The sequence below is a fragment of the Ursus maritimus genome, unplaced genomic scaffold (genome assembly GCF_017311325.1).
Source record: "Ursus maritimus isolate PB19 unplaced genomic scaffold, ASM1731132v1 scaffold_2, whole genome shotgun sequence".
NCBI classification, from domain to species: Eukaryota; Metazoa; Chordata; class Mammalia; order Carnivora; family Ursidae; genus Ursus; species Ursus maritimus.
The window spans coordinates 72,834,988-72,853,973 of NW_024424452.1; the positions used below are offsets into that span (position 1 = coordinate 72,834,988).

General features: G+C 59.0%; 1 protein-coding gene across 9 annotated transcripts in view; it reads right to left on the reverse strand.

Annotated features, from left to right (window-relative positions):
• Window positions 1-2,577: 2,577 nt before the first annotated feature.
• The window catches only part of GPR161 (G protein-coupled receptor 161), a 47,644-nt gene continuing 31,235 nt past the window's right edge, over window positions 2,578-18,986 (reverse strand). For all 9 annotated transcript variants that reach the window (XM_008695741.2, XM_008695707.2, XM_040636174.1 and 6 more), the window contains 4 exons: window positions 13,239-13,963; window positions 7,589-7,693; window positions 5,151-5,270; window positions 2,578-3,470 (listed from right to left, as the gene is read on the reverse strand). In XM_008695741.2, coding sequence (XP_008693963.2) covers window positions 3,205-3,470; window positions 5,151-5,270; window positions 7,589-7,693; window positions 13,239-13,963 — 1,216 coding nt within the window. In that variant the 3' untranslated portion in view covers window positions 2,578-3,204. The remainder of the gene's footprint in view (window positions 3,471-5,150; window positions 5,271-7,588; window positions 7,694-13,238; window positions 13,964-18,986) is intronic.

Below are 18,986 nucleotides of genomic sequence, written 5' to 3' on the forward strand. Positions count from 1 at the left end.
CCCCCCCCCCCCGGACGGCGCCCCGGCTGTGGGTCCCGCGGCAGGGTCCCGGGCCACTCGGTTCGGCGCGCAGCTCCCTCCCGTCCCTCGGCGCCGCCGCCCCGGGAGCCTGCGCCCGGCGGGCGTCGCCCGGAAGCGAGCTGGAGGCTGCGGGCGGCGGAGGGCGCAAGGCCCGCGGGAAGCAACCCGGCCTTCGGCGGCAGTGCAGCCCACTGCTGCCCCCTAGCGTCGGGGCCCCCGCCGCCCCAGCTCGGCGCCTCGGGCCGGCGAAGTGGCCAGGGGTTGAGCTATGCGCGCTGGCGCGTGCGCCCCCAGAGCCTCCAAACCTGGCATCCGGAGCACAGCACAGGGACCCCGTCATATTCAATGAGACGGACAGAGTTGGGCAACAGCCCTCAACGTGGCCCTGTCAAAACCGGGGCACGCACGACTTAGGTTTTTAAGCGACTGTGTGGCCCAGTGTCCCCCGCTGCCACTGTCCATACGTCCCCTGGGAAGGCCTCAGGCCGTCACTGCACAGCAGTATAAAGCCGACAGGCCCGGGTTTAGTGGGCGCAGTTGGGGTTTTGACCTGCTGCCCGAGGGCAGGTGTCTTCAAAGAGGCCCCGGGGAACTTAAGTGCGCGGATTTGCGCCTCTTCCTCTCCTCGCCGCCTCCGCACCCCCCCTCCCGCCGTGCTCCTCCTCTCTCACTCGCTCTTGCTCTCTCTCAGGCTCAATGAAGGCAGAGTTGGATTCCTGAATAGGCAAAACATGATTCTAGCGGCCACAAAGCCTCCGAGGCTTGGCTCAAGCGGTCCCCTACGTCGTGGAGCTCTCCCGAAGCGTCCTACCTGGAGATACTCACCTCCCTCCCGCCAACGAATTAGACGCCTTGGCTTTGCTCTTTGACGGCGTCAGGATCAGCCAGGCCCCTCCCTGCGCGATAACAAGCGAAGCACTTGAAAGCTTCTGCCCCGAACCCAGCCTGGCGCTTCGCACCTAGCGGGTACGCAGGGCCTGGCAGTGTCAACGGAAAACAGGGAAAGGCAGTGAATTCTTCTGCGAAGTGTGCTATTTCTAGACAGACTCAGCTGAAACCCTAGTGGATCCCAGCGGGTCTGGAATTGGCCAGTGGGGACTAGGGGTCCCAAGACCCTCTCTCTAAAGCGCAGCCTGCGCAGTCCAGGGAAAGCCGCCTTCCACCGCCGGCTCCAGGCCACTGTGCTGTCCTCAAGTAGGCCCACGGGCAGGCCATCCCAGGCTGTTCCCGCCTGGAGGTAATGGCCATCTCTGTGCGTCTTAGCTGGTCAGGAACATGGTCCCTTGACCAGACACGTGTAGAGAAAAATACACACAGAGAAAACACGAAATGCGCTCAGATTTAGGGATGCCACCCCCCCCCCCTCGGGCTGGGATCAGAGTCTGTCTGAGCTGCATGTGTCGGCAGAGCCCACAGGTGCGACTGCCCTCTGCTCCCCTGGAAAAGCCACCTGCTCCTCCCCACCCCCACCCCTGGAGCCCAGACCAGCGCCTGGCACCCAGCGGACCCGGGAGCACTATCAACGGCCTCGGTGACCATGGAGGCAGCAAGCGCCACGGCACGGGAAAGGGCTTTAGCAAACAGCTGATCCCCGGCTTCTGCCACGCGGCCAAAGGACGACGCATCGCCAGGAGCTGGTGAGGCCCAAAGCAAACACGGCAGAGGGAATGTACTTTCTGGAAAGGCAGCTGCATCTCCTTGGATCTGCCCTCTGCTGACCACCCCGCATTCGGAAGGTGGGGAAGGCTTGGCATGCACTTCCTACCCAGGGAAGGGTGGACACGGGCAGTCCCTTGGCTTCCCACGTCACCCCGGTGCTGCAGCTGTCCCGCCTCCAAGGGGAGCCGGACGAGGTCTAACCGGACAGATGATACTCCTGCAGCTCCGTGTCCACATCCTCCTCCAGGGGGTCGGCCTTCGGTGAGGCCCCTGCTCGACACGGGTCCGACGAGTGTGCACATGGTGCCCGCAGGGCTGCACACACCCGTCGGAAACCATCAAAAGCCGTGTTGGTCGAGGGTCCACTCCCCAGCCCTTCCCACCCCCCATCCCCTCCCATCCCCACCCCGCCCCGTCTAACCCACAGATTCACAGAACATCCAAGATCACAGTGGGACATGATCCTCAGAGACCGTTCGATCCAACTTCCCGCCCCCTTAACCCCACTTTCCGGATGGCTCTGAGAGGTGACAGAAGTCCCAAATGGTCCCAGGGGAAGGAGCTGGGCCAAGAGCACGGGTCGAGCGTCATTTCTACCCCATCCTGTCCCATGCTGCCTGAGGTTGGGGGACCAGCCACTGCTGCCCGCGGAGGGATGGCTGCCTGTGGACCTGAGGCTAGCTGTTCTGACTGGTCAAATACCCCAAACAGTCTAGCAGATGAGGTTTCCCTACGTGACAGGGACTCCCTCCCAGGAGAACAGCCTCTCCGTTTCCCGGCTGTGCTGGGCACCACAGCCCCGGGCTGGCTTGGGGAGATTGGGGTGCGGGGGTGCGGGGGGTGTCCTCACTAAATGGATTATTTTTTCAGTTCTGGAAATGAAACATCAGGCACCTGCTCCTTCCTCGTGTCTTTTATAGTGGTTGCTCCCTTCGTTTGAAATCCGAAAGCATCTGTCAACAGGGAGGCAGGCAGGACGGCCCCCATTCTCAGCAACAGCAGCCCCGGGCCTGTTGCTTCTGCCCAGTGGCCCGCGGGCCACCCCTACAAGCACCAGCAGGCAGCTCTGCTAATGGCAAGGTCCTAACAAGGATGGAAGCGTGGGAAGCCCATCTGAGGGGCTCTGCTCCCGGGTTCTCCTCTGAGGAGCATTCAGTGTCGACCCAACGGCCCCACGTGGCCTGCATCAACCCCACGGAAGGCCGGGGGACGATCCTGCTTTGTGAGGAAGAAGTGCTGTCCTCCAAAGTGCACCGCGAAGGGCTTAGCTCCTGAGACCTCGGACAGTGCCCAGCTGGACTGGTCCTGAAGAAGAGGAAGGGACCCACATGGTGGTTTCCTTCCAAGTCATGGTCCCTATTCCCCCTTCTATGCCCCCCTCCCAAAAAGTCATGGCCACACCTCTGTCTGCTTGCCTCTGGTCCCATCGCCAGGACCCACCAGGAGCCCGCGTGCTGGCGGCCGTGCCCCCGATGTCGCCCCTCCCCCGGGCGCCCCTGTGCCGGACGGTCCACCCTGAGGCCCTCATGTCTGTTCCGCAGCTAAAATGTTCCCTTCCTCGATGCTCTGCAGCTGCAGCCTCTGACTCGCGAGAGTCCTGCTGCCTCGGCGGCCCCCAAAGCCAGCCCCTGGGACAGTCCGCGCTGCGGCCAGGACCCCGGGCAACGCCTCCTCCCCGAACAGGTTGATCTTGGCTTCGGCCTCTATGACTTTGGCCAAGCTGGCCGCGTAACTGTCCAAGGACTCGTGCACTTCGGCTTTCACGTGAAGAATAGGGTTCCTGGCAGCATCTGAGGGAGAAGCAGAAAGAAGGTTCGCCGAGGGCTGGGACCAATGACTATGGGGAACATGGCTGCAGATGCTTCGGGGCCCAGGGAGCGGGCGACGCAAACCGAGAGCATGGGTTTTGTGGCCAGATTCCCTCAGCTCAAATCCCTGACGTCCCATTTCCTAGCTGGGGAGGCGTGGAGCTCACCTGACCTGCTTCCTCATCTGTGGAGAGGAGGTCACGGTGAACCCCTTCCTAGGGTTACGTACCTGCAATCGTTAAGGAATTCTTTCCGAAACGTCTAGGTCTGGCCCTAGACAAGAAAGGCTTGATAAACCCTTCCTAGTAATGATATTCAAAATTCCACGTGGAACTTCAGCTCCCTAGAGCCATACAACGTCTATGGCTGCCTCTGGCCCAACCACAAGGCCTCACGCCGGCCAGAACCTCGGGGTTGGAAGTAACATAAAGGTCCACACACCCCACCCAGGACGCCGATAGCTCACACCAACAGAGAGAGCTCACACCCAGTGCCTGATCATTACTGCCCTTGCCGCCCATCCTTCCCCTGGCATTTCGGGGGGACAGTTCAGCCCCTACCCCTCACATTTCCACCCCACGTGATGCACAGTCCCTCTATCACCCATTTCAAGGAATCTGCAGCCAGCCTCGGGCGCTGCTTCACACATGCAGAAGAGGGGAGGGACCTGTGGCCACCCCCGCCCCCTCACCTGTGCTCCTCCCTGGCTGCAGACAGGTGGCCCTCGGAACCACCGTCCCCACAAAGCAGGCCTAAAGCGGCCACACCGGCCTGTGTGGGCTGGGCGGATCGGGGAGGGAGTCACTCATGTTTGATTTCGGGGGGTGATAAGTGATAAAGCCCACGAGGATCTGCTTTGTCTCTGTCCTCTGTGACTGCCCCTCAATTGGGCTGGAGTCGGGGAGTGGGGTGGGAGAAGACATGGGACTCACTGCCCTCCTTTCCTGTCCCGGTCAGCTTCCCTGAGTCCCTGACTCCACCACACCCGAGCCCCATCGTGCTGGTGGCTGTCCTCGCGTGCTGGGACTCAGAGCAGAGAGAACCTTCCACCTGTGGGCACTCTGCATGGTCCTCTGTCCCCCTTCTGATCAGTGTGTCTGGATGGGAAACCAGACCCTACGTTCCAGAGGCCACAAGGTGCTGGGGTTGGAATCGGGGCAGGCAGGAGGCAGGTGTGGGCACCGGAGCAGAGCTCAGTCCTCTCACGGCCCTCGCATGCCCTCATCGACTCCAGGGGCAACAGATGGGCAAGGCCTGTACCGAGGCAGAAACACTTGGGGGGCCACTGCTTCCACTTCCCACGTGAGGAAGCAGAGGCTCAGAGCGGGCGAGTTCAGATCTACACCCCCACCTCACCCAGAAAGGAGAGAAACGACGGAGGGGACTTTCACCCGACCCAGCAGCTTCCCGAGGGAGGAGATGGGAATCAGGATCTGGGGGGGGGGGGTGTCCATCTAGACTTCGACAGCCCCCCTTCCCAGCCCAGATGCCGCCCGCTGCAACAGTGGCCAAGTGAGCCGGGCAGGGGCGGGAGCAAGCAGGGCGGTGGGCAAGGCCAGGAGGCCTGGGATGTTGGGGCCGGGAACAGGGCTGAGCCAAGCAATCTGCCCGGATCCCTTCCTTTCCCCGCAGCGGTCCTGAAGCAGTCCGCCACACACCAACCTTTGAGCTGTTCCACTTCATCCTCAAAGGTCACGGAGCTCCTTCTCTTGGGGGGGCAGGTACAGTGGGAGGGAGGGTTGTCATCAGACGTGTAGTCCTCCAGCAGCATCACGTCTGTTCCTAAAACCAAGGCTGGGTCATGCACGCGGAACTGGCGACGCAAGGTCCTCCTCGCCGCCCCCTCCTCCACCTCTCCCGATGGCCCCTGCACCCTCTCTCCCGTGTGTTCAACCCACCCCAACAGGTGCAACGTCCTGCCTGTAGCATTTGCCCAACAAACACTGTGAGCGTCGTCTCATTTCGGGGAGATTTCGGGAGGCTGCAGCCAGAGCCCTGGGGCTGCTTCAGACACGAAACACACAGCGTGTTATCCGGACAGGCAGGGTATCCAACTAGCGTGCCTCTGAGCCAGGCCTGGGGCAGAGGGGAGGGGGCGGCAGGGCCCTATGACAAGGAGCTTCGTGTTCTGAGGATTCTTTTTATAGCCTGAATCTCCATCGTCGTTAAAATAAACATTCAAAACTTGAAAATGTAGAGTTCTTTGGGGATCAAAAAAGAACTGAAAAACGTACCCCACTAAAGAGTGGGGAAACAAAGGCAGGGAGGCTGAGATGGGACCGTGGCCCGACACTAGGGTGAATGTTGGGACCAGCGTTCTTCCATCCTGGTCTCCAGCTTTCAATCCTTCAAGGCCTTAGTGCTCAGGAAATGCGGGAGACAGGGCAGCCCCGGGGTCCTCCTGCTGCTTCAGAACAGGCTTCAAAAGCATCAGTGCTGCCCTCGCCTGAGGAAAGAACATTCCTTGGGCCGCCATCAGCATGTGGCGATTAAGCGCACGGTTGGCGCTCCACATGGACCTAGGGTCTCGGGCAGGCTGCTGATCCCTCAGCGTCTCCAAGTCTGTGACGCGGGGCTGGTAGTTAATCTACCCCACGGAGTCGCCTGGGGTGATGGGACACGTGTGGCACAGTGCCTGGCCCCCAGCAGGGGCTAAATCGGTGGCCGTCGTCCCTGACAAGGACACAGCGGATAAAGGGTCGGGCTGACGCTCCCGCACGCTCCGATCCGTGTGACCCCATGGGCCAAGCTCCTTCCCCGGGCTACGATGCTGTCCCCTTACTCCTTCTGCCTGGCCACCTATTTCCTGCTCTTGGGGTTGCAACGTCACTCTCAGACAAGCTGTTCTAAGGCTCGTCCCCAAATACTCCCCAAAGGGTCTCCCCTTCCATAGCTCCCCTCCCAGTTACAGTCTTTCCATAAGGGCAGGAGTATGTGGGAAGCACGTGGGATGATGGACGGTCTTCCCCAGTCCACAGAAAGCTCCGGGCGGCCCACCACTCTATCTCTAGAACCTAGGACAGGGTCGGGCCAAATCAACGTTTGTTGAATGAATGAATGTCACACTGCTCCTGGATCCCCCTGGTTGTCTGAGAAATGGGGAAACACCCTGGGGAGGGACCCAGAGACCTTGTTTTCCTCCAAATCACACGAGGGACTTGGGGCGAGAGGGGCTGGTGTGACCAGCGGTTCAACCCAATGGCTGACAGGTGACAGAACATTCTCAGGGAATATTCTGCCTCCAGGGAAAACTGTCTGTGACAAAAGGCCGGGTCTTGGTCTCAGCCCGCGGCCTACCCCAGACTTCCACAACACAGGCAGAGGCCGGGAGAAGCAGGTCAAGGCAGGGAAGAGTGTTTACAAGCTCCCGGCAGCAGGGATGGAGCCAACCCCCCGCTGCCCTCAGCCTGGCTCGCGGGCAAAGGCTGGCCCAGGATGGAGAGCGGACGCCTCTGCCCACCTGCCTCTCACCAGGGCCTTGTGAGGCCCGCAGCAGCAAGTGGCCAGCGGGGACCGCGACAGCACAGGCAGCTGCTGGGAGGAGACGCTCCAGCCTGCAGGATCCCCTGGGGGGCAGCCCCGGAGGGGACAGGGAGCATCTGTGCTGGAGACGTGTTTCTTCAGGGAGGCCGAATTTCGCAAAGGCAGGGCCCTGGGCATGCCAGGATGGGGACGAGGGGGTGTGATCTCGGTGGCACTGCACTGATCGAGGGAGGACTCCCTCTAGTTCACAAACAGGGGAGCTCCCAGGCTTAGAAGGAGATTAAGCATCTTGCCCAAGAGAACACAGCTCCGAAAAGGCCCGTCAGACATGGACAGCCAGGCAGCCAGATGCCCGAGCCAGTCCTGGCCGTCGGTCCGACACTAACAGTAACAACTCATGGTCCACTGTCACTTTTCAAAGGGTTTCAGTGCATCGGGATCTGAGGACAACCCCGTGTGGGGGAGACACAGAACTGAAGTCCCCACGTTACACAGGAGGAAACCAAGGCACGGAAGCGCTGGTGAGGAAAGCAGCGGCCAGAAGCCCGTGCTCAGGCCACAGCCCTCCCGCCGGCTCCTGGACTGGCACCGGGGTGCGTGCCATTTGGGGGGCTTACCTGAGTCCTGGGAGCAGCTGAAGCCAGTGTCCCCCGTGCTGCTGCTGTTCCCCAGGGGCTGGCCACCTGCCATGAGGGCCGTGAGGTGTGGGGACAGGCCCAGGTCTGAAAGGTAAAGTCGGCACGGTCAGCACAACCCAGGTCCCACCGAGGTGGCCACTGACCCTCCCTCTTCGGTTGTCCCCACCAGCCTCACCGCCGCCTGCCCTGTCCTCTCTGTCTCTTGCAAACTGGGCTCTCAACCCACTGCCGGATCGCAAGCCCCCAGCTGCCCTTTCCCCTCTTAGCCTCTTGTTCCTATACCCTGGGGTGGGGGGGTCTGCACTGCAACAGGATTCCCTGGGCCTCCCGAAGAGGAAACTCTCACAACAACACACACCAACAAGGCAGGTGGGAGGGAAAATGCGGGGTGCATGGTCTTGGGATGCGGGTGCACCGTGACCTCCTGAGATCCCACTTAAATACCAGAAAGGAATTTCCAAGAACGCAAACGGCAAAGTGGGAGAGAATGCCTGTAGGCTACAAGGTGAGGACCGGGGGCCTGACCCGGGGAGCGGAGGCCGGCAGCTGGGGAGGCCTGGGCAGAGGCCGGTTCTCACCCAGTGCCCCCAGAGCTCAGGACCTGGAGGCCCAGGAGCCTTTGCGACAGGTGGGGCTGGACAGAAAGTCTGTATAGGCAGTGGCGGGTCCCTTCCACCACTCTTTCCAGCTCAGGCTCAGGAGGATGAGGGTATAACCCGGGGGACTGGCCTCAGAGACCCTGTCACAGTTGAGGCAACACTGGATAAGCCATGGGCGCAGAGACAGGCCGCAGAGTTAACAGTGGGACCCCCGCCCCTCAGCTTGCTCGACGTGGCCAGGAGAGTGAGAGCCCTCTCTGGGGCCGGTCAACCAGTCAACGTGCCTCCTGCGCCCCCACACAGGGCCTCCGACCACTCCCAGGGCCTTGCCACTAACACAGAGGACGGTCAAGGTCCCCAGACTCTCAGGGAGAGGCCTGAGCTTGAAAGAGATGAAGGAATACAAAAGAGAGAAAGAGAAGAGAAAAAAATGATTTCAGAGGAAACAATGGAGGGAACTTAAGAATTAAAAAAAAACCCAACAATTCTACATGAGTCCCCTGAGAACGTTGGGAGAATAATGACTCCATGAACAAAAGAGCTGAAGGCTCTGGAGACCCCGGAGGTCACGAGAAGGAGCTGTTGACGATTCAAACTGCAGCACGCGAGGTCAAGCCCTCTGGCCTCAGGAGAAAGGCCCGCTGCCCGGCAGACTGAATGAGCACCCACATTCTCCCCGGTCCACGCACAGGCCGGCCAGGGCCCTGTTCTTTACATTCACCCTAATCCTTCTGGGGGTGCGAGGTGATGGACAACACGCTTTCCTTCCTTCCCTGGAGCCAATGAGGAGACGGGAAGGGCAGGCTTCTCTCCCGATCACCCCTCTGTGAACTTGGGGGATCTCGCTTGTGCAGAGCACATTGGCGGAGAGGATGGGGACCACAGAAGACCCCACACGTGCTTGTCCCTGTCCTGAGCCTCGGCCTCAGCATGTGACCACGTCTGGGCAAGAAGCCCAGTCTGGGGAGGGGCCCGTGGGGAACAATGCCCTGCCGACTGGGACGGCCAAGGCCGCGGTGGGTTTGGGACACGGCTCTGAGGCTGCGGTGAGGGCCAGAACATGGCCTGGTCTCCAGCAGCGCGAGAAGCTGTCGGAGCCAGACCGCTGTGGCTGGGCCGGAAGGTCTGGGAACGGTCTCCTGGAAGCCCTGCTCCGTCCTGTGTGTTTCCAGCATTTACCACTCGACAATGGGCGCAGTTACCCTGGGATCCTTCACATGAAACAATAACATATCTACTGGGTTGGGCCCAATCCAAGCCCTGTCACAAAATTAAAAAGAAAAAGACCCAAAGTTGACAGGCCCCAGGGATCTGGTCAAGCTATGCGGTTCTGAGCTGAACCAGGCTCATTGGAGTCACCGGAAGGCCTCCAGGTGGCACCAGGAAAGGAACACGCAAAAGCAGGTGGGGAAACTCAGAGGCCCCAGGGTGCCCTTCCCGCCCTCCAGCCCCAACCTCTCCAAGGGGCCCGGCAACAAGGCAGCTCTTCTGTGTGTCCGCAGCCTTCTCTCAGGGCACTGCTAGACAGGCTCCAACCCAGTCCATCAGGTGGCAGGCATTGGTAGAGGCTGCCATCCCACGATGCCGAGGCCACCCTCCCAGCCTGCAGTGGGGTGGGCCGTGGGCTCTCCGCCCTGCCTGGGTTGGAGCACTGAGTCAGCGGTGGACGAGTTGCTGGCAGGGCAGCTTGCCCTCTCTCCTGAAGGCCCCCGATGGCCCGTAGCCACCTGTCAGCTCTGGCTCTGTGGCCTCGCCTCCCAAGACCACACGCTAGCACTCGGCTCACCTTCCAGCCCTAAAAGTCAGTGTCAACTCCAGGGCTGACCCGTCCACCATGAGGTGGCATAGCCTGACCACCTCCAGGTAGCCCAGGGCTCTCCATTCCTCGGGGAGCCCCGTGGGACTCTATCAAGACCTCATGGGCAGCAGGTGCTTTGGTGGCTCAGCGACAGGTGGCTCCTCGGGAAAACCTAAGCCTTGGCACTTCAGCTTGGGGCTAACAGAACGAGAAAACCCAGACCCACTGATCACGGTGGAAATCTGGGTAGGAAATGAACATGACAGCCTGTTTCTAAAACTCTTGGCATCCCACAGTCAGCGGGGAAGCTCCAGATATTTCTGGAATTCCTCTCGGCTCACAAGCACAGTGAGGATTCCTTGGTGCAAACTTCCCAGGCGTCCACACAAGTGGGGAGGAACAAAACTGGGACAGAGCTTGCCGTCCTCCGTGGTTCCTTCTGGAACGGATCTCACCTTCTTTCTTTTCCTATGCAAGCTCCCGTGCTGGGGCAGTCTCAGAGGCTCAGGGAGGGGGCCCAGACGCGGATTTTGGTTCTGCAGTCTGGGCGGATCCAAGCCAGGCCCACGGGGGCGTCCGAGGAGGGTCTGCCTGGCGGGGCTCAGCCAGACGGACCAGGCCCAGAAGGGCGCGGGCATTCCGGGTGTGAGCGGGGCACGCAGGGGCGTGGCGGGAGGGGGCGCCCCGCGCGCTGCTCTTCCCAAGCTTCACCAACGCTGCCGGGCGCCTCCTGCCACCCCCCCAGTCTTCAACCCAAAAGCATCAGGCAAGACTCCTTCCCCTCGGCGAGGAGACCACCGCTGCCTTGGACTCGCCAGCCAAACCAGCGCTGGTGTTTCCCACCCCTTCTCCTGGCCCCACGACCTCGACCTCTGCCTCTGCCAGTGTCATCACAGGTGATCTGCGTGGAAAATCCCGGCCAAAAGCAGATGTTTCTTTCTGTGCTAACTACCCTCTCCTCCTGCGTTCTCCTTCCTCGTTCTTTTTCTTTCCCCGTTCCCAACATCCATGGAATATAAAGCAGGTCCTATTTTTTTTTGTCTAGAAGACAGGTGATTTTACAAAATGTGAGTAAGTTAGTGAGGGAAACGAAACCAGACCCTGAATGCTGTCCTGGCTCACAAGGCGTCCTTGGAAACACAGACTGGCCAGGAGCAGAGGGGGGCATTTCAGTGGTTAAAATCTGGGGTACGGAGAGATTGTTTTTCTTCTCTGGTCAAAATAAAAAGTCCCTCTCTTGATCTCAGGGTCGTGAGTTCAAGCCCCACCTTGGGCACGGAGCCTACTTAAAAAAAAAGTCCCTGACTTCCTTCCTCTCTCGAGAAGTCACACTCCATCAGCCCGCGCAATAAACCAGGGATGTGGGCTTGTTACTGCCTCACACAGCAGTTCTCCGATCGCCACTGAGCATTCACAGTAACAGCTATTGCTTTCCACCCTCTTGAGAGGGAAGATAGAAGACCTCTCTAAAGTATCATCTGAACCAGCTTTTTCCAGTTGATCTAAGTGCCTTCAAGCCTCTCTTCCAATATGTCCTCCAGGTGATAATCGCCCTCAGACACGACCAAAAGATCCAGCTCCTTCCCCACTAGACTGACACAGTACTAACCGCTGGAGGCAAGATCCGCCAATGCGTGCTCCAAACCCTGGGTGAAGGCTGCAGGACAGAGAGGGTTTGCGCAGCCTCCAAGGATCCCCCCAGCGTGGAATTAACTACAGTGGAAACTACAGTGACTTTACAGGGGAGAACCCGACAGATCCCCCTGAACCGTATGGACCGAACGTGTCCCCCCGGAGTTCATACGCCCTAACCCCCGACGTGATGGCATCTGGCAACAGGGCCTTGAGGAGGTAATCAGGAGTGGATGAGGTCAGAGGGTAGAGTCCTCATGAGAAGAGACCACAGGGCTTGCTTCGTCCTGTCTCCCCACATCCCCGCCACGTGAGCCCACAGCAAGAAGGCAGCCAGAGAGAGCTGTCACCGGACCCCAGCCGTGTGGCACCCTGACCTCCGACTTCCAGCCGCCGGAACTGCAGGAACGCCGTGTCTGGGGTGGGAGCCCTAGTCTGTGCTATTCTGCGACAGCAGCCTGAGCTGAGACACCGGGCGTCAAGGCAACATGAACGAGCGATAAGACATACGTGGCCCTGACGTGACCGCTACAGAGAACTCAGCACCCCCGCGGCCTTCCTGCCCCCAGCGGACGACCTCACTCGACCCCCGAGAACGCCTCGGCGAAACGCACGCGGAGGGGCCTTCTACGAAATCCCTGGCCAGCCCTCGCCCGGAGCGTTACGGTCATGGAAGCCGAGGGAAGAACGAGGACTTGTCAAAGCTCGAACAAGACAAAGGGAGCCGTGACGGGATCCTGAACTGGACCCTGGCACAGAAAAAGCACAGGAGCAGGACGGTGGGTGAAATCCGAATCCAGGGCAGAGTTAACAGCACGGCACTGATGGGAATGTCTTCGTTTTGGTAACTGCTATCGTTTGGCCAGATGTTAACACCAGGAGAAGCAGGGAGGATGGGATTCTCTGTACCCGTTTCCCAGCTCCTCTCCAAGTCTAAAATTATTTCAAAATAAAAAAGGGGTTAAAAAAAAAATCTATCCCTGTCTAGAGTAATTCCTCTGGGTCTCACCAAAGGGAAAAGGATTGTCTCCAGAAACTTGTTAGCTCCCAAATCAATGACCAGATGGAGGAGTGGCTTTACACACAGGAGACAGTGACATTTCAAGGTCGGGGGGTTGGGGGGTTAGGGGCCTGGGGTTTGACGCTGCCGCATCGTGAGTTACCGGCGACAGTGTGAGGAAGTGGCCGACCAGCAAGAAAGGGCCGAGGAGGAGCGTGTTCGGGGCCGGGCAGCGGAGGCCGGCGGGAGGGGTGCAGGTGGTATGTGCTTTACACAACGCCGAGCAGCAAGGACCGGCCAGGAGTACAGGAGAGCCTGGGCCAGCGCCTGGCTTCTGTTGCTGGTAGAAAGAACGCCCGCAGGCCGTGGCTGGGCTAACAGAACGGATTTCTGAACTCTGGTGGCCCCTGTCTTGAGCTGCTGAGCTTGCGAAAGGGGCCTGGGAAGGACAGGGGACACTCCGGGATGTTGCTTCCCCGAGGGACACCTGGGCTCAGAGCCTCTGGGAGCTCACCCATCAACATGTCAGAGCGCCTGAGAGAACCACAGGCTATTCCCGCCTGGGGTGGGCCCCCCTTTCCCAGCAGGTCCCCAAGTTACCTGTGATCCTGTTGGAAATGCTGAAGAGCCTGGACGTCCTCTGCCGCTGCACGAACGGCTCCCGGTAGTACCGATCCCCAAAGCACATGCCCAGCAGCTCCTTGCGGACCGTCTTGTTCCAGAGCCCATAGATCAGGGGGTGGCAGATGGCGCTGGTAAAGGACAGCCACGTGGCCCAGGTCTCCAGGGTCGGGGAGACGTAGTTCTTCCCCCAGAGGGCCTCGGAGGTGATGACGACCATGTAGGGGCCCCAGGTGACCGTGAAGGCGCCGAGGACCACCAGGATGGTGACGAGGGCTTTGCACTGGTTGGCCGAGTAGACCACGCCCTGAAAGGCGTTCCTCCTGCTGCCGGAGGAGGACGTGGAGGTGCTGGAGTTCTTCCTCCCGTTCCTCTGGGCGTCCTCCTCCACGATGACCACGGTGCCGCAGTGCACCTTGCGTGCCTTGACCCTGGCCACACGGAAGATGAAGCCGTAGCACACCAGCATGACCAGAAAGGGGAACAGGGCACACCAGATCTGCCAGAAGGCGGTGTAGCCAGGCTCCCGGTGCCACGCGGCCACGCACATCCACTTGAACTCGTCAAACTCCACCGACGACCAGCCGAACAGAGGTGGCAGGCAGCCGACGAGGGAGTGAAGCCAGATGTAGACAAGCGCCATCACAGCTCGGTTCCCCGTGATCTTCATGGGGTACACCATGGGGTACAAGACAGCGTAGTAGCTACAGAAAGGGTGGAGGGAGACGAGAGAGAGGGGTCAAAAGAGGGAAAAGATACCAGAACGGGCACCCGGTGCTCTCCGATGTCGGGGGCATTGCTGCATTTCTCCATCCCATCCAGTCGTGGGGCGAATGCTCCTAAAAGTAGCTCCTTCCCCCAACTGGTCCCCCACAAGTCACAGACTGTGCCATGTTACACAGCTTTGTGGGACCCTTCTTCCATCAAGAGCTGGATGCCAGAATGAACCCAGAGCTCTGGTGGTCCTGTTTCCAAGTCACCAATGCCAGAGCCCAACCAGGTTCAGAGCTGGGGCTCGTCCTCACACATCTACAGAAGTTCGGAGGGACCCCCATCGGGCCAGATCATTTCTGTGTTGCTGGCATTAATCCGCTCAGATCAGTTTTCAGAAGGTCATTAAAAACCAGAATCATGCGGGCGCCTGGGTGGCTCAGTCAGTTAAGCGTCTGCCTTCGGCTCAGGTCATGATCTCGGGGTCCTGGGATCGAGTCCCACATCGGGCTCCCTGCTCAGCGGGGAGTCTGCTTCTCCCTCTCCTGCCGCTCCGCCTGCCTGTGCTCGCTCTCTCTCCCTGACAAGTAAATAAAAATCTTAAAAAACAAACAAACAGAATAATATCAAAGGCCTACGAGGTTCACTCATTCAAGAATATTACTGAAGGCTACTGGACTAAGCACTGTGCTGTGTACCAGAAGGGCAGTGAGGAGAGGCAGGGGCAGAGGGACGATAAGAAGAGCTTGAGAGTCTGGAATAGTAAGAGCTACGTGTCGTCCTCACAACAGCTGCTTGAAGCGGATTTATCATTATCCTCGGTTTACAGATGAGGACCCTACAGCAGAGAAAGTATAGGTCGCCTGCCCAAGATGAGGGGAAGAAACGAGACATACACGCAGTCCCGATGCACATGCCAGCTGGGGCGCACACGGCTGGGGTGTGGGCTCCCTCGGCCTGTGCGGAGAACGGAGGCCTGGAGGCTCGACAGCCTGGCGGGCACCTGTTACAGATGGCGGGGCCAGAGCAGCAGGAGACCGCACACAGACCCTGGTCTTAAAGATCAGAGGCGCTGGCCCAGGAGTGAGTAGGGGGAAGGCAGCTTTGGGGGCCTGGAGAGGGGGGCCAGCACCTGCCCTGTGGGGGAACTGCCCGGAGCACCACTGAAGCTGGAGATGAGAGGCCAGGAGCCAGGGGCCAGGGCATGCGAGGCCCTGCAGGCCTGACCCTGGAACTGGAAAGGGTGAGAGGATGTGGATCACGGCGTCGGAAGTAAACCAGCACCCTCGCCACCCAGACGTTTTATCCAAAAGAAATGCTGTTTAATGAATAATAGGGTTTCCCCAGGAGGGCAGTGTGTGCGAAAGCCGGGGTGGCCACACAGACGCTGCCGGGTACACGCAGAATGTGAGAAAACGGCCGTGGCTACAAGGGTCACACCTCTCCCGTGAAGCCTCCTCCCCACTGGGGCCATCCTGAGTCACCCCTGGGCACCAGTGGCTCAGGGCCAGGGGCCACAGCCTGAACTGCCACCTGCCACGCCTCTCCCTTGTGACGGGCCTTCCTAACCCGAGGTCAGCCTGGGACTGCTGGTGTTGGGCTACGGGCTCCAGCCAAGACGGAGCCTGGAAAGGCAGCATTTCGGGTGTGGGATCTGAAGAGGCCACAGGGATCCCGGCACGGATGTCGGCTTCACTGCTCCCGGCCTGGGCTAAGACGATCGGTGTTATGCTGATCCCTGGGTTTGCACCGGGCAACGTCCTGCGGCCTTTGGAGCTGGAATGCCCGGGCTCAGACGGTGGTTCTGCTGCCCACGAGCTGTGTGACCTCGGGCAGCTGATTCAACCTCTCAGAGCTTCAGCTCCCCCATCGTGGGAATCTCAGAAGCCCTGCCACAGGTCTGCTCCAAGGACTGAGCCGGTTAGACTGAGGGCAGGCGCGCTCCAGCCCTCACGTGGCAGTGGGGACAGAGCCTGCCCTCTGCCTGTCCATCCACCTTTCCCCCTTCCTTCCTGAAAATGGGAGCCCAGACTGTTCCCAGCTGCTACGACTGAAAGGGGACACTGGGCCCTTCTGAGTCCCAAGAGATGAACCAGGCCACTCTGGTGGTCTCCTACCTCTTGCCAGGTGATGGCAGAGACATCGACCTGTGTGGCATCATCCCAGCGAACGTCATGTGAGGGCGTATGCTAGGGTGGGATGCAGGGGCGCCAGGGACGTTCCCTTCACTTTTAAAAAGAAACAAAGCAGAGATTTCTACTTTTCTCTTCTTTCTTTTCTTTTCTTTCTTTTTTTTTTTTTTTGAGATTTAATTATTTGAGAGAGAGAGCACGTGTGGGGGGGGGCAGAGGGAGAGAATCTCAAGGAGACTCCCTGCTGAGAAAGGAGACTGAGTAGGGGGGGAGGGGGGGCGGGGGAGGGATCCAAGACCTATGAGATCATGACCTGAGCCGAAACCAAGACTGAGACACTCAACTGACTGAGCCACCCAGGGGCCCCACATTTCTACTTTTCTCTGCCCTTTTAAAAACCGTGCAGGCCCTCTGACATCGAGACAGCTCTGGGGCCAGAGCACGTCCGGCTGTGGGAAGCCAGGCCTGGGGAACGTTAGCTGTCCCAAGCTCCTCTGACCCACCCTGCTCCGGCAGTTGTAAAATTACAATAAGCTGTCCTCCGCAACATATCCTTCTGGCTATTCTTAACACCCAGTTGTTACTATTATTTTATGGCAAGACTTCTTTATTCTAATACATGGTACTTGTCTCACCACTAAGTTTCTGGCCATGAGCAATTCCAGTGGGACGTGACCGTAATCTCTCCCGGCTGGGCCCCGAGTCCCCCCAGGATGCTGGGGCCGGGGGCTGGCTCCCAAGGGGTCTGTCTCCCGGAGTCAGAAGGGACCCCCCCATGGGCCAGGGTGCTGCCTGTTTATATCCATACCCTCCAACCACTACTCTGGTTTTAGGGTTTGTTTTCATGTTTTATACAATTCATACACAATGAAATGCACAAATCTACAGCTCTATGAAGATATAGAACATTCCCGCATCTTCAGACCAAAAAAAATATGGATTTCGTAGATTTGAAACTTCATTTCTTTCAACTTAGCCTCATTTAGGCCTAGTTGCAAGTTCAAAGGAAAATACAGGACGAAAGCAACTCCCTGCTCCCCTGCGGGTCATCAGAGGCCAAAACAGTGGGCTTTCTTTGTCTTCTAGGCTCCTAACTGGCTTCCGAAGCTCTCAGTCTTTTCCAGCAACTAATTTTTACACGTGAGCCCGAGCACGACGCCCAGTTCCAAGAGGCTCTCACCATGTCGCGTGTAACTGAGAAGTTGTTACGCACCCGGGGCTCTAAGGCCGAGCTCTCGGGCCTCGGGACCCAGCCCTCCACCACCGTCTGTTTCGGTAAGACCACTGCACTGCGGACACAAACAGAGCCCAAGCCAATGACAGCTACCTCGGGGAGAACACGTCAACTTAGGCCAAACAGTCTCCTAAAAGCACGAGTGACTTCCGTCACCACCACTGGCCACCCCACAGTTCCAGCTACATTCATGTATTAAAGACTATTTTGGGAGCTGGGGTTTCATCCATCGCAGTGCGAACTGAAAATGGGAGCTGCTTGTAGGCTGAGCTAGAAGTCCCCACGTCACAGACTTAGTCGTGGCACACCCCTTCCCAGGCCCAGTGACAGACCCACCTGGGCCTACGTCCATGTGGCTGGTTCAGGACACTGACATTTCCACTGAATTCTGCTCCGGGCCGCTATGCTTTTGACACTGTGAGTTTGCTCTCTTTTCATGCGGCTAAAGGATGAACACTTTGGGCTCACCTGCCAACTCAGTTTGATGCGTTTCTTTAGCGGGGCTCCTCAGCTGGGGATGATGGGTCTCCCTGGGACATGGGGCAGTGTCTGGAACATTCTGGGTGGTCCCAACCGGGGAGGCGCTGCCGGCATCCGGGGGGGCAAAGCCAGGGCTGCTGCTAGACTTCCTGCAGCGCCCAGAACGGCCCCCCATGGCGAGTGTTCCCCGGTCCAAGACGTTAGCACTGCCAGGCTGAGAAACCCCGAGCTCAACAAACCGCGTGCTGGACCTGACTGGTGGCTCACTCTGCGGTCTTTGGAGGTGATTCAGAGTCCAGCCTTCACCTCCTCAGAACTGGACGAGCTACCTACCAGCCGTTGGGCTGGGGCGAGTTCAGAGCCTCGCTTTGCTCATCTGCAGAATGGGGGCCAGCCGAGCGGTTGCAAGGCTCAGCGGGGATGAATGGTTATTAACGGCACAGTGCGGTGCCTGGAAGCCCCTTTGGGAAGGTCAGGACCAGTGCCCTAGGTTTTCTCTGCTTCCGCTTGCTTAGAAATGTGCCCATCTCTTCCTCCAAGTCCCGTTCTCTCTGTTCCTCCTCTCTCATGTTTTACTGCTTTTTCCTCTTCTTCTCTCTCCCTCCTGACCCCTCCACATCTCTCCCTCCCTCGCTTTCTCACGTGCACGTGCACGCACACACACACACACACACACACTTGCATCTCTAGGTTTCCAACAGACTAGGGCAAATCTGTGACCTCTGAAATGACCAAGATTGAGTAACATTAATCCACTGAGACTCAGCGGGCAGAAGGAGCATATAAACAGGGCACTTAAATGAACAGGATCAAGTTAACTGGTCCAGTCAATCTGCATCTTTAAGCCACACGAATGACCAATAATAAAAAAATCAACCGCGTCTGCCCTGAAGTTATTTGAAAACACCGAGGTTTACGGCAGTCGCCACACTGTAATCTCAAGGATCTGGCGGCGACACTGGCTCCGCCTTGGGCTTGCAGGGGACTCACCAGAGATAACCAGATAACCAGGCCCTGACTACCCATGCCTACTGGGAGGCAGAGGTCCCTTCTCCACTCCTGGCTGTGTCATGAGGAGGGACTGGCTGCGGGGCCTGTGGTGCGGGGATCAGAGTCTGGTGGGACAAGCATGCTGCCACGTGTCATGGTGTCACCCCATCTCCAGCCATG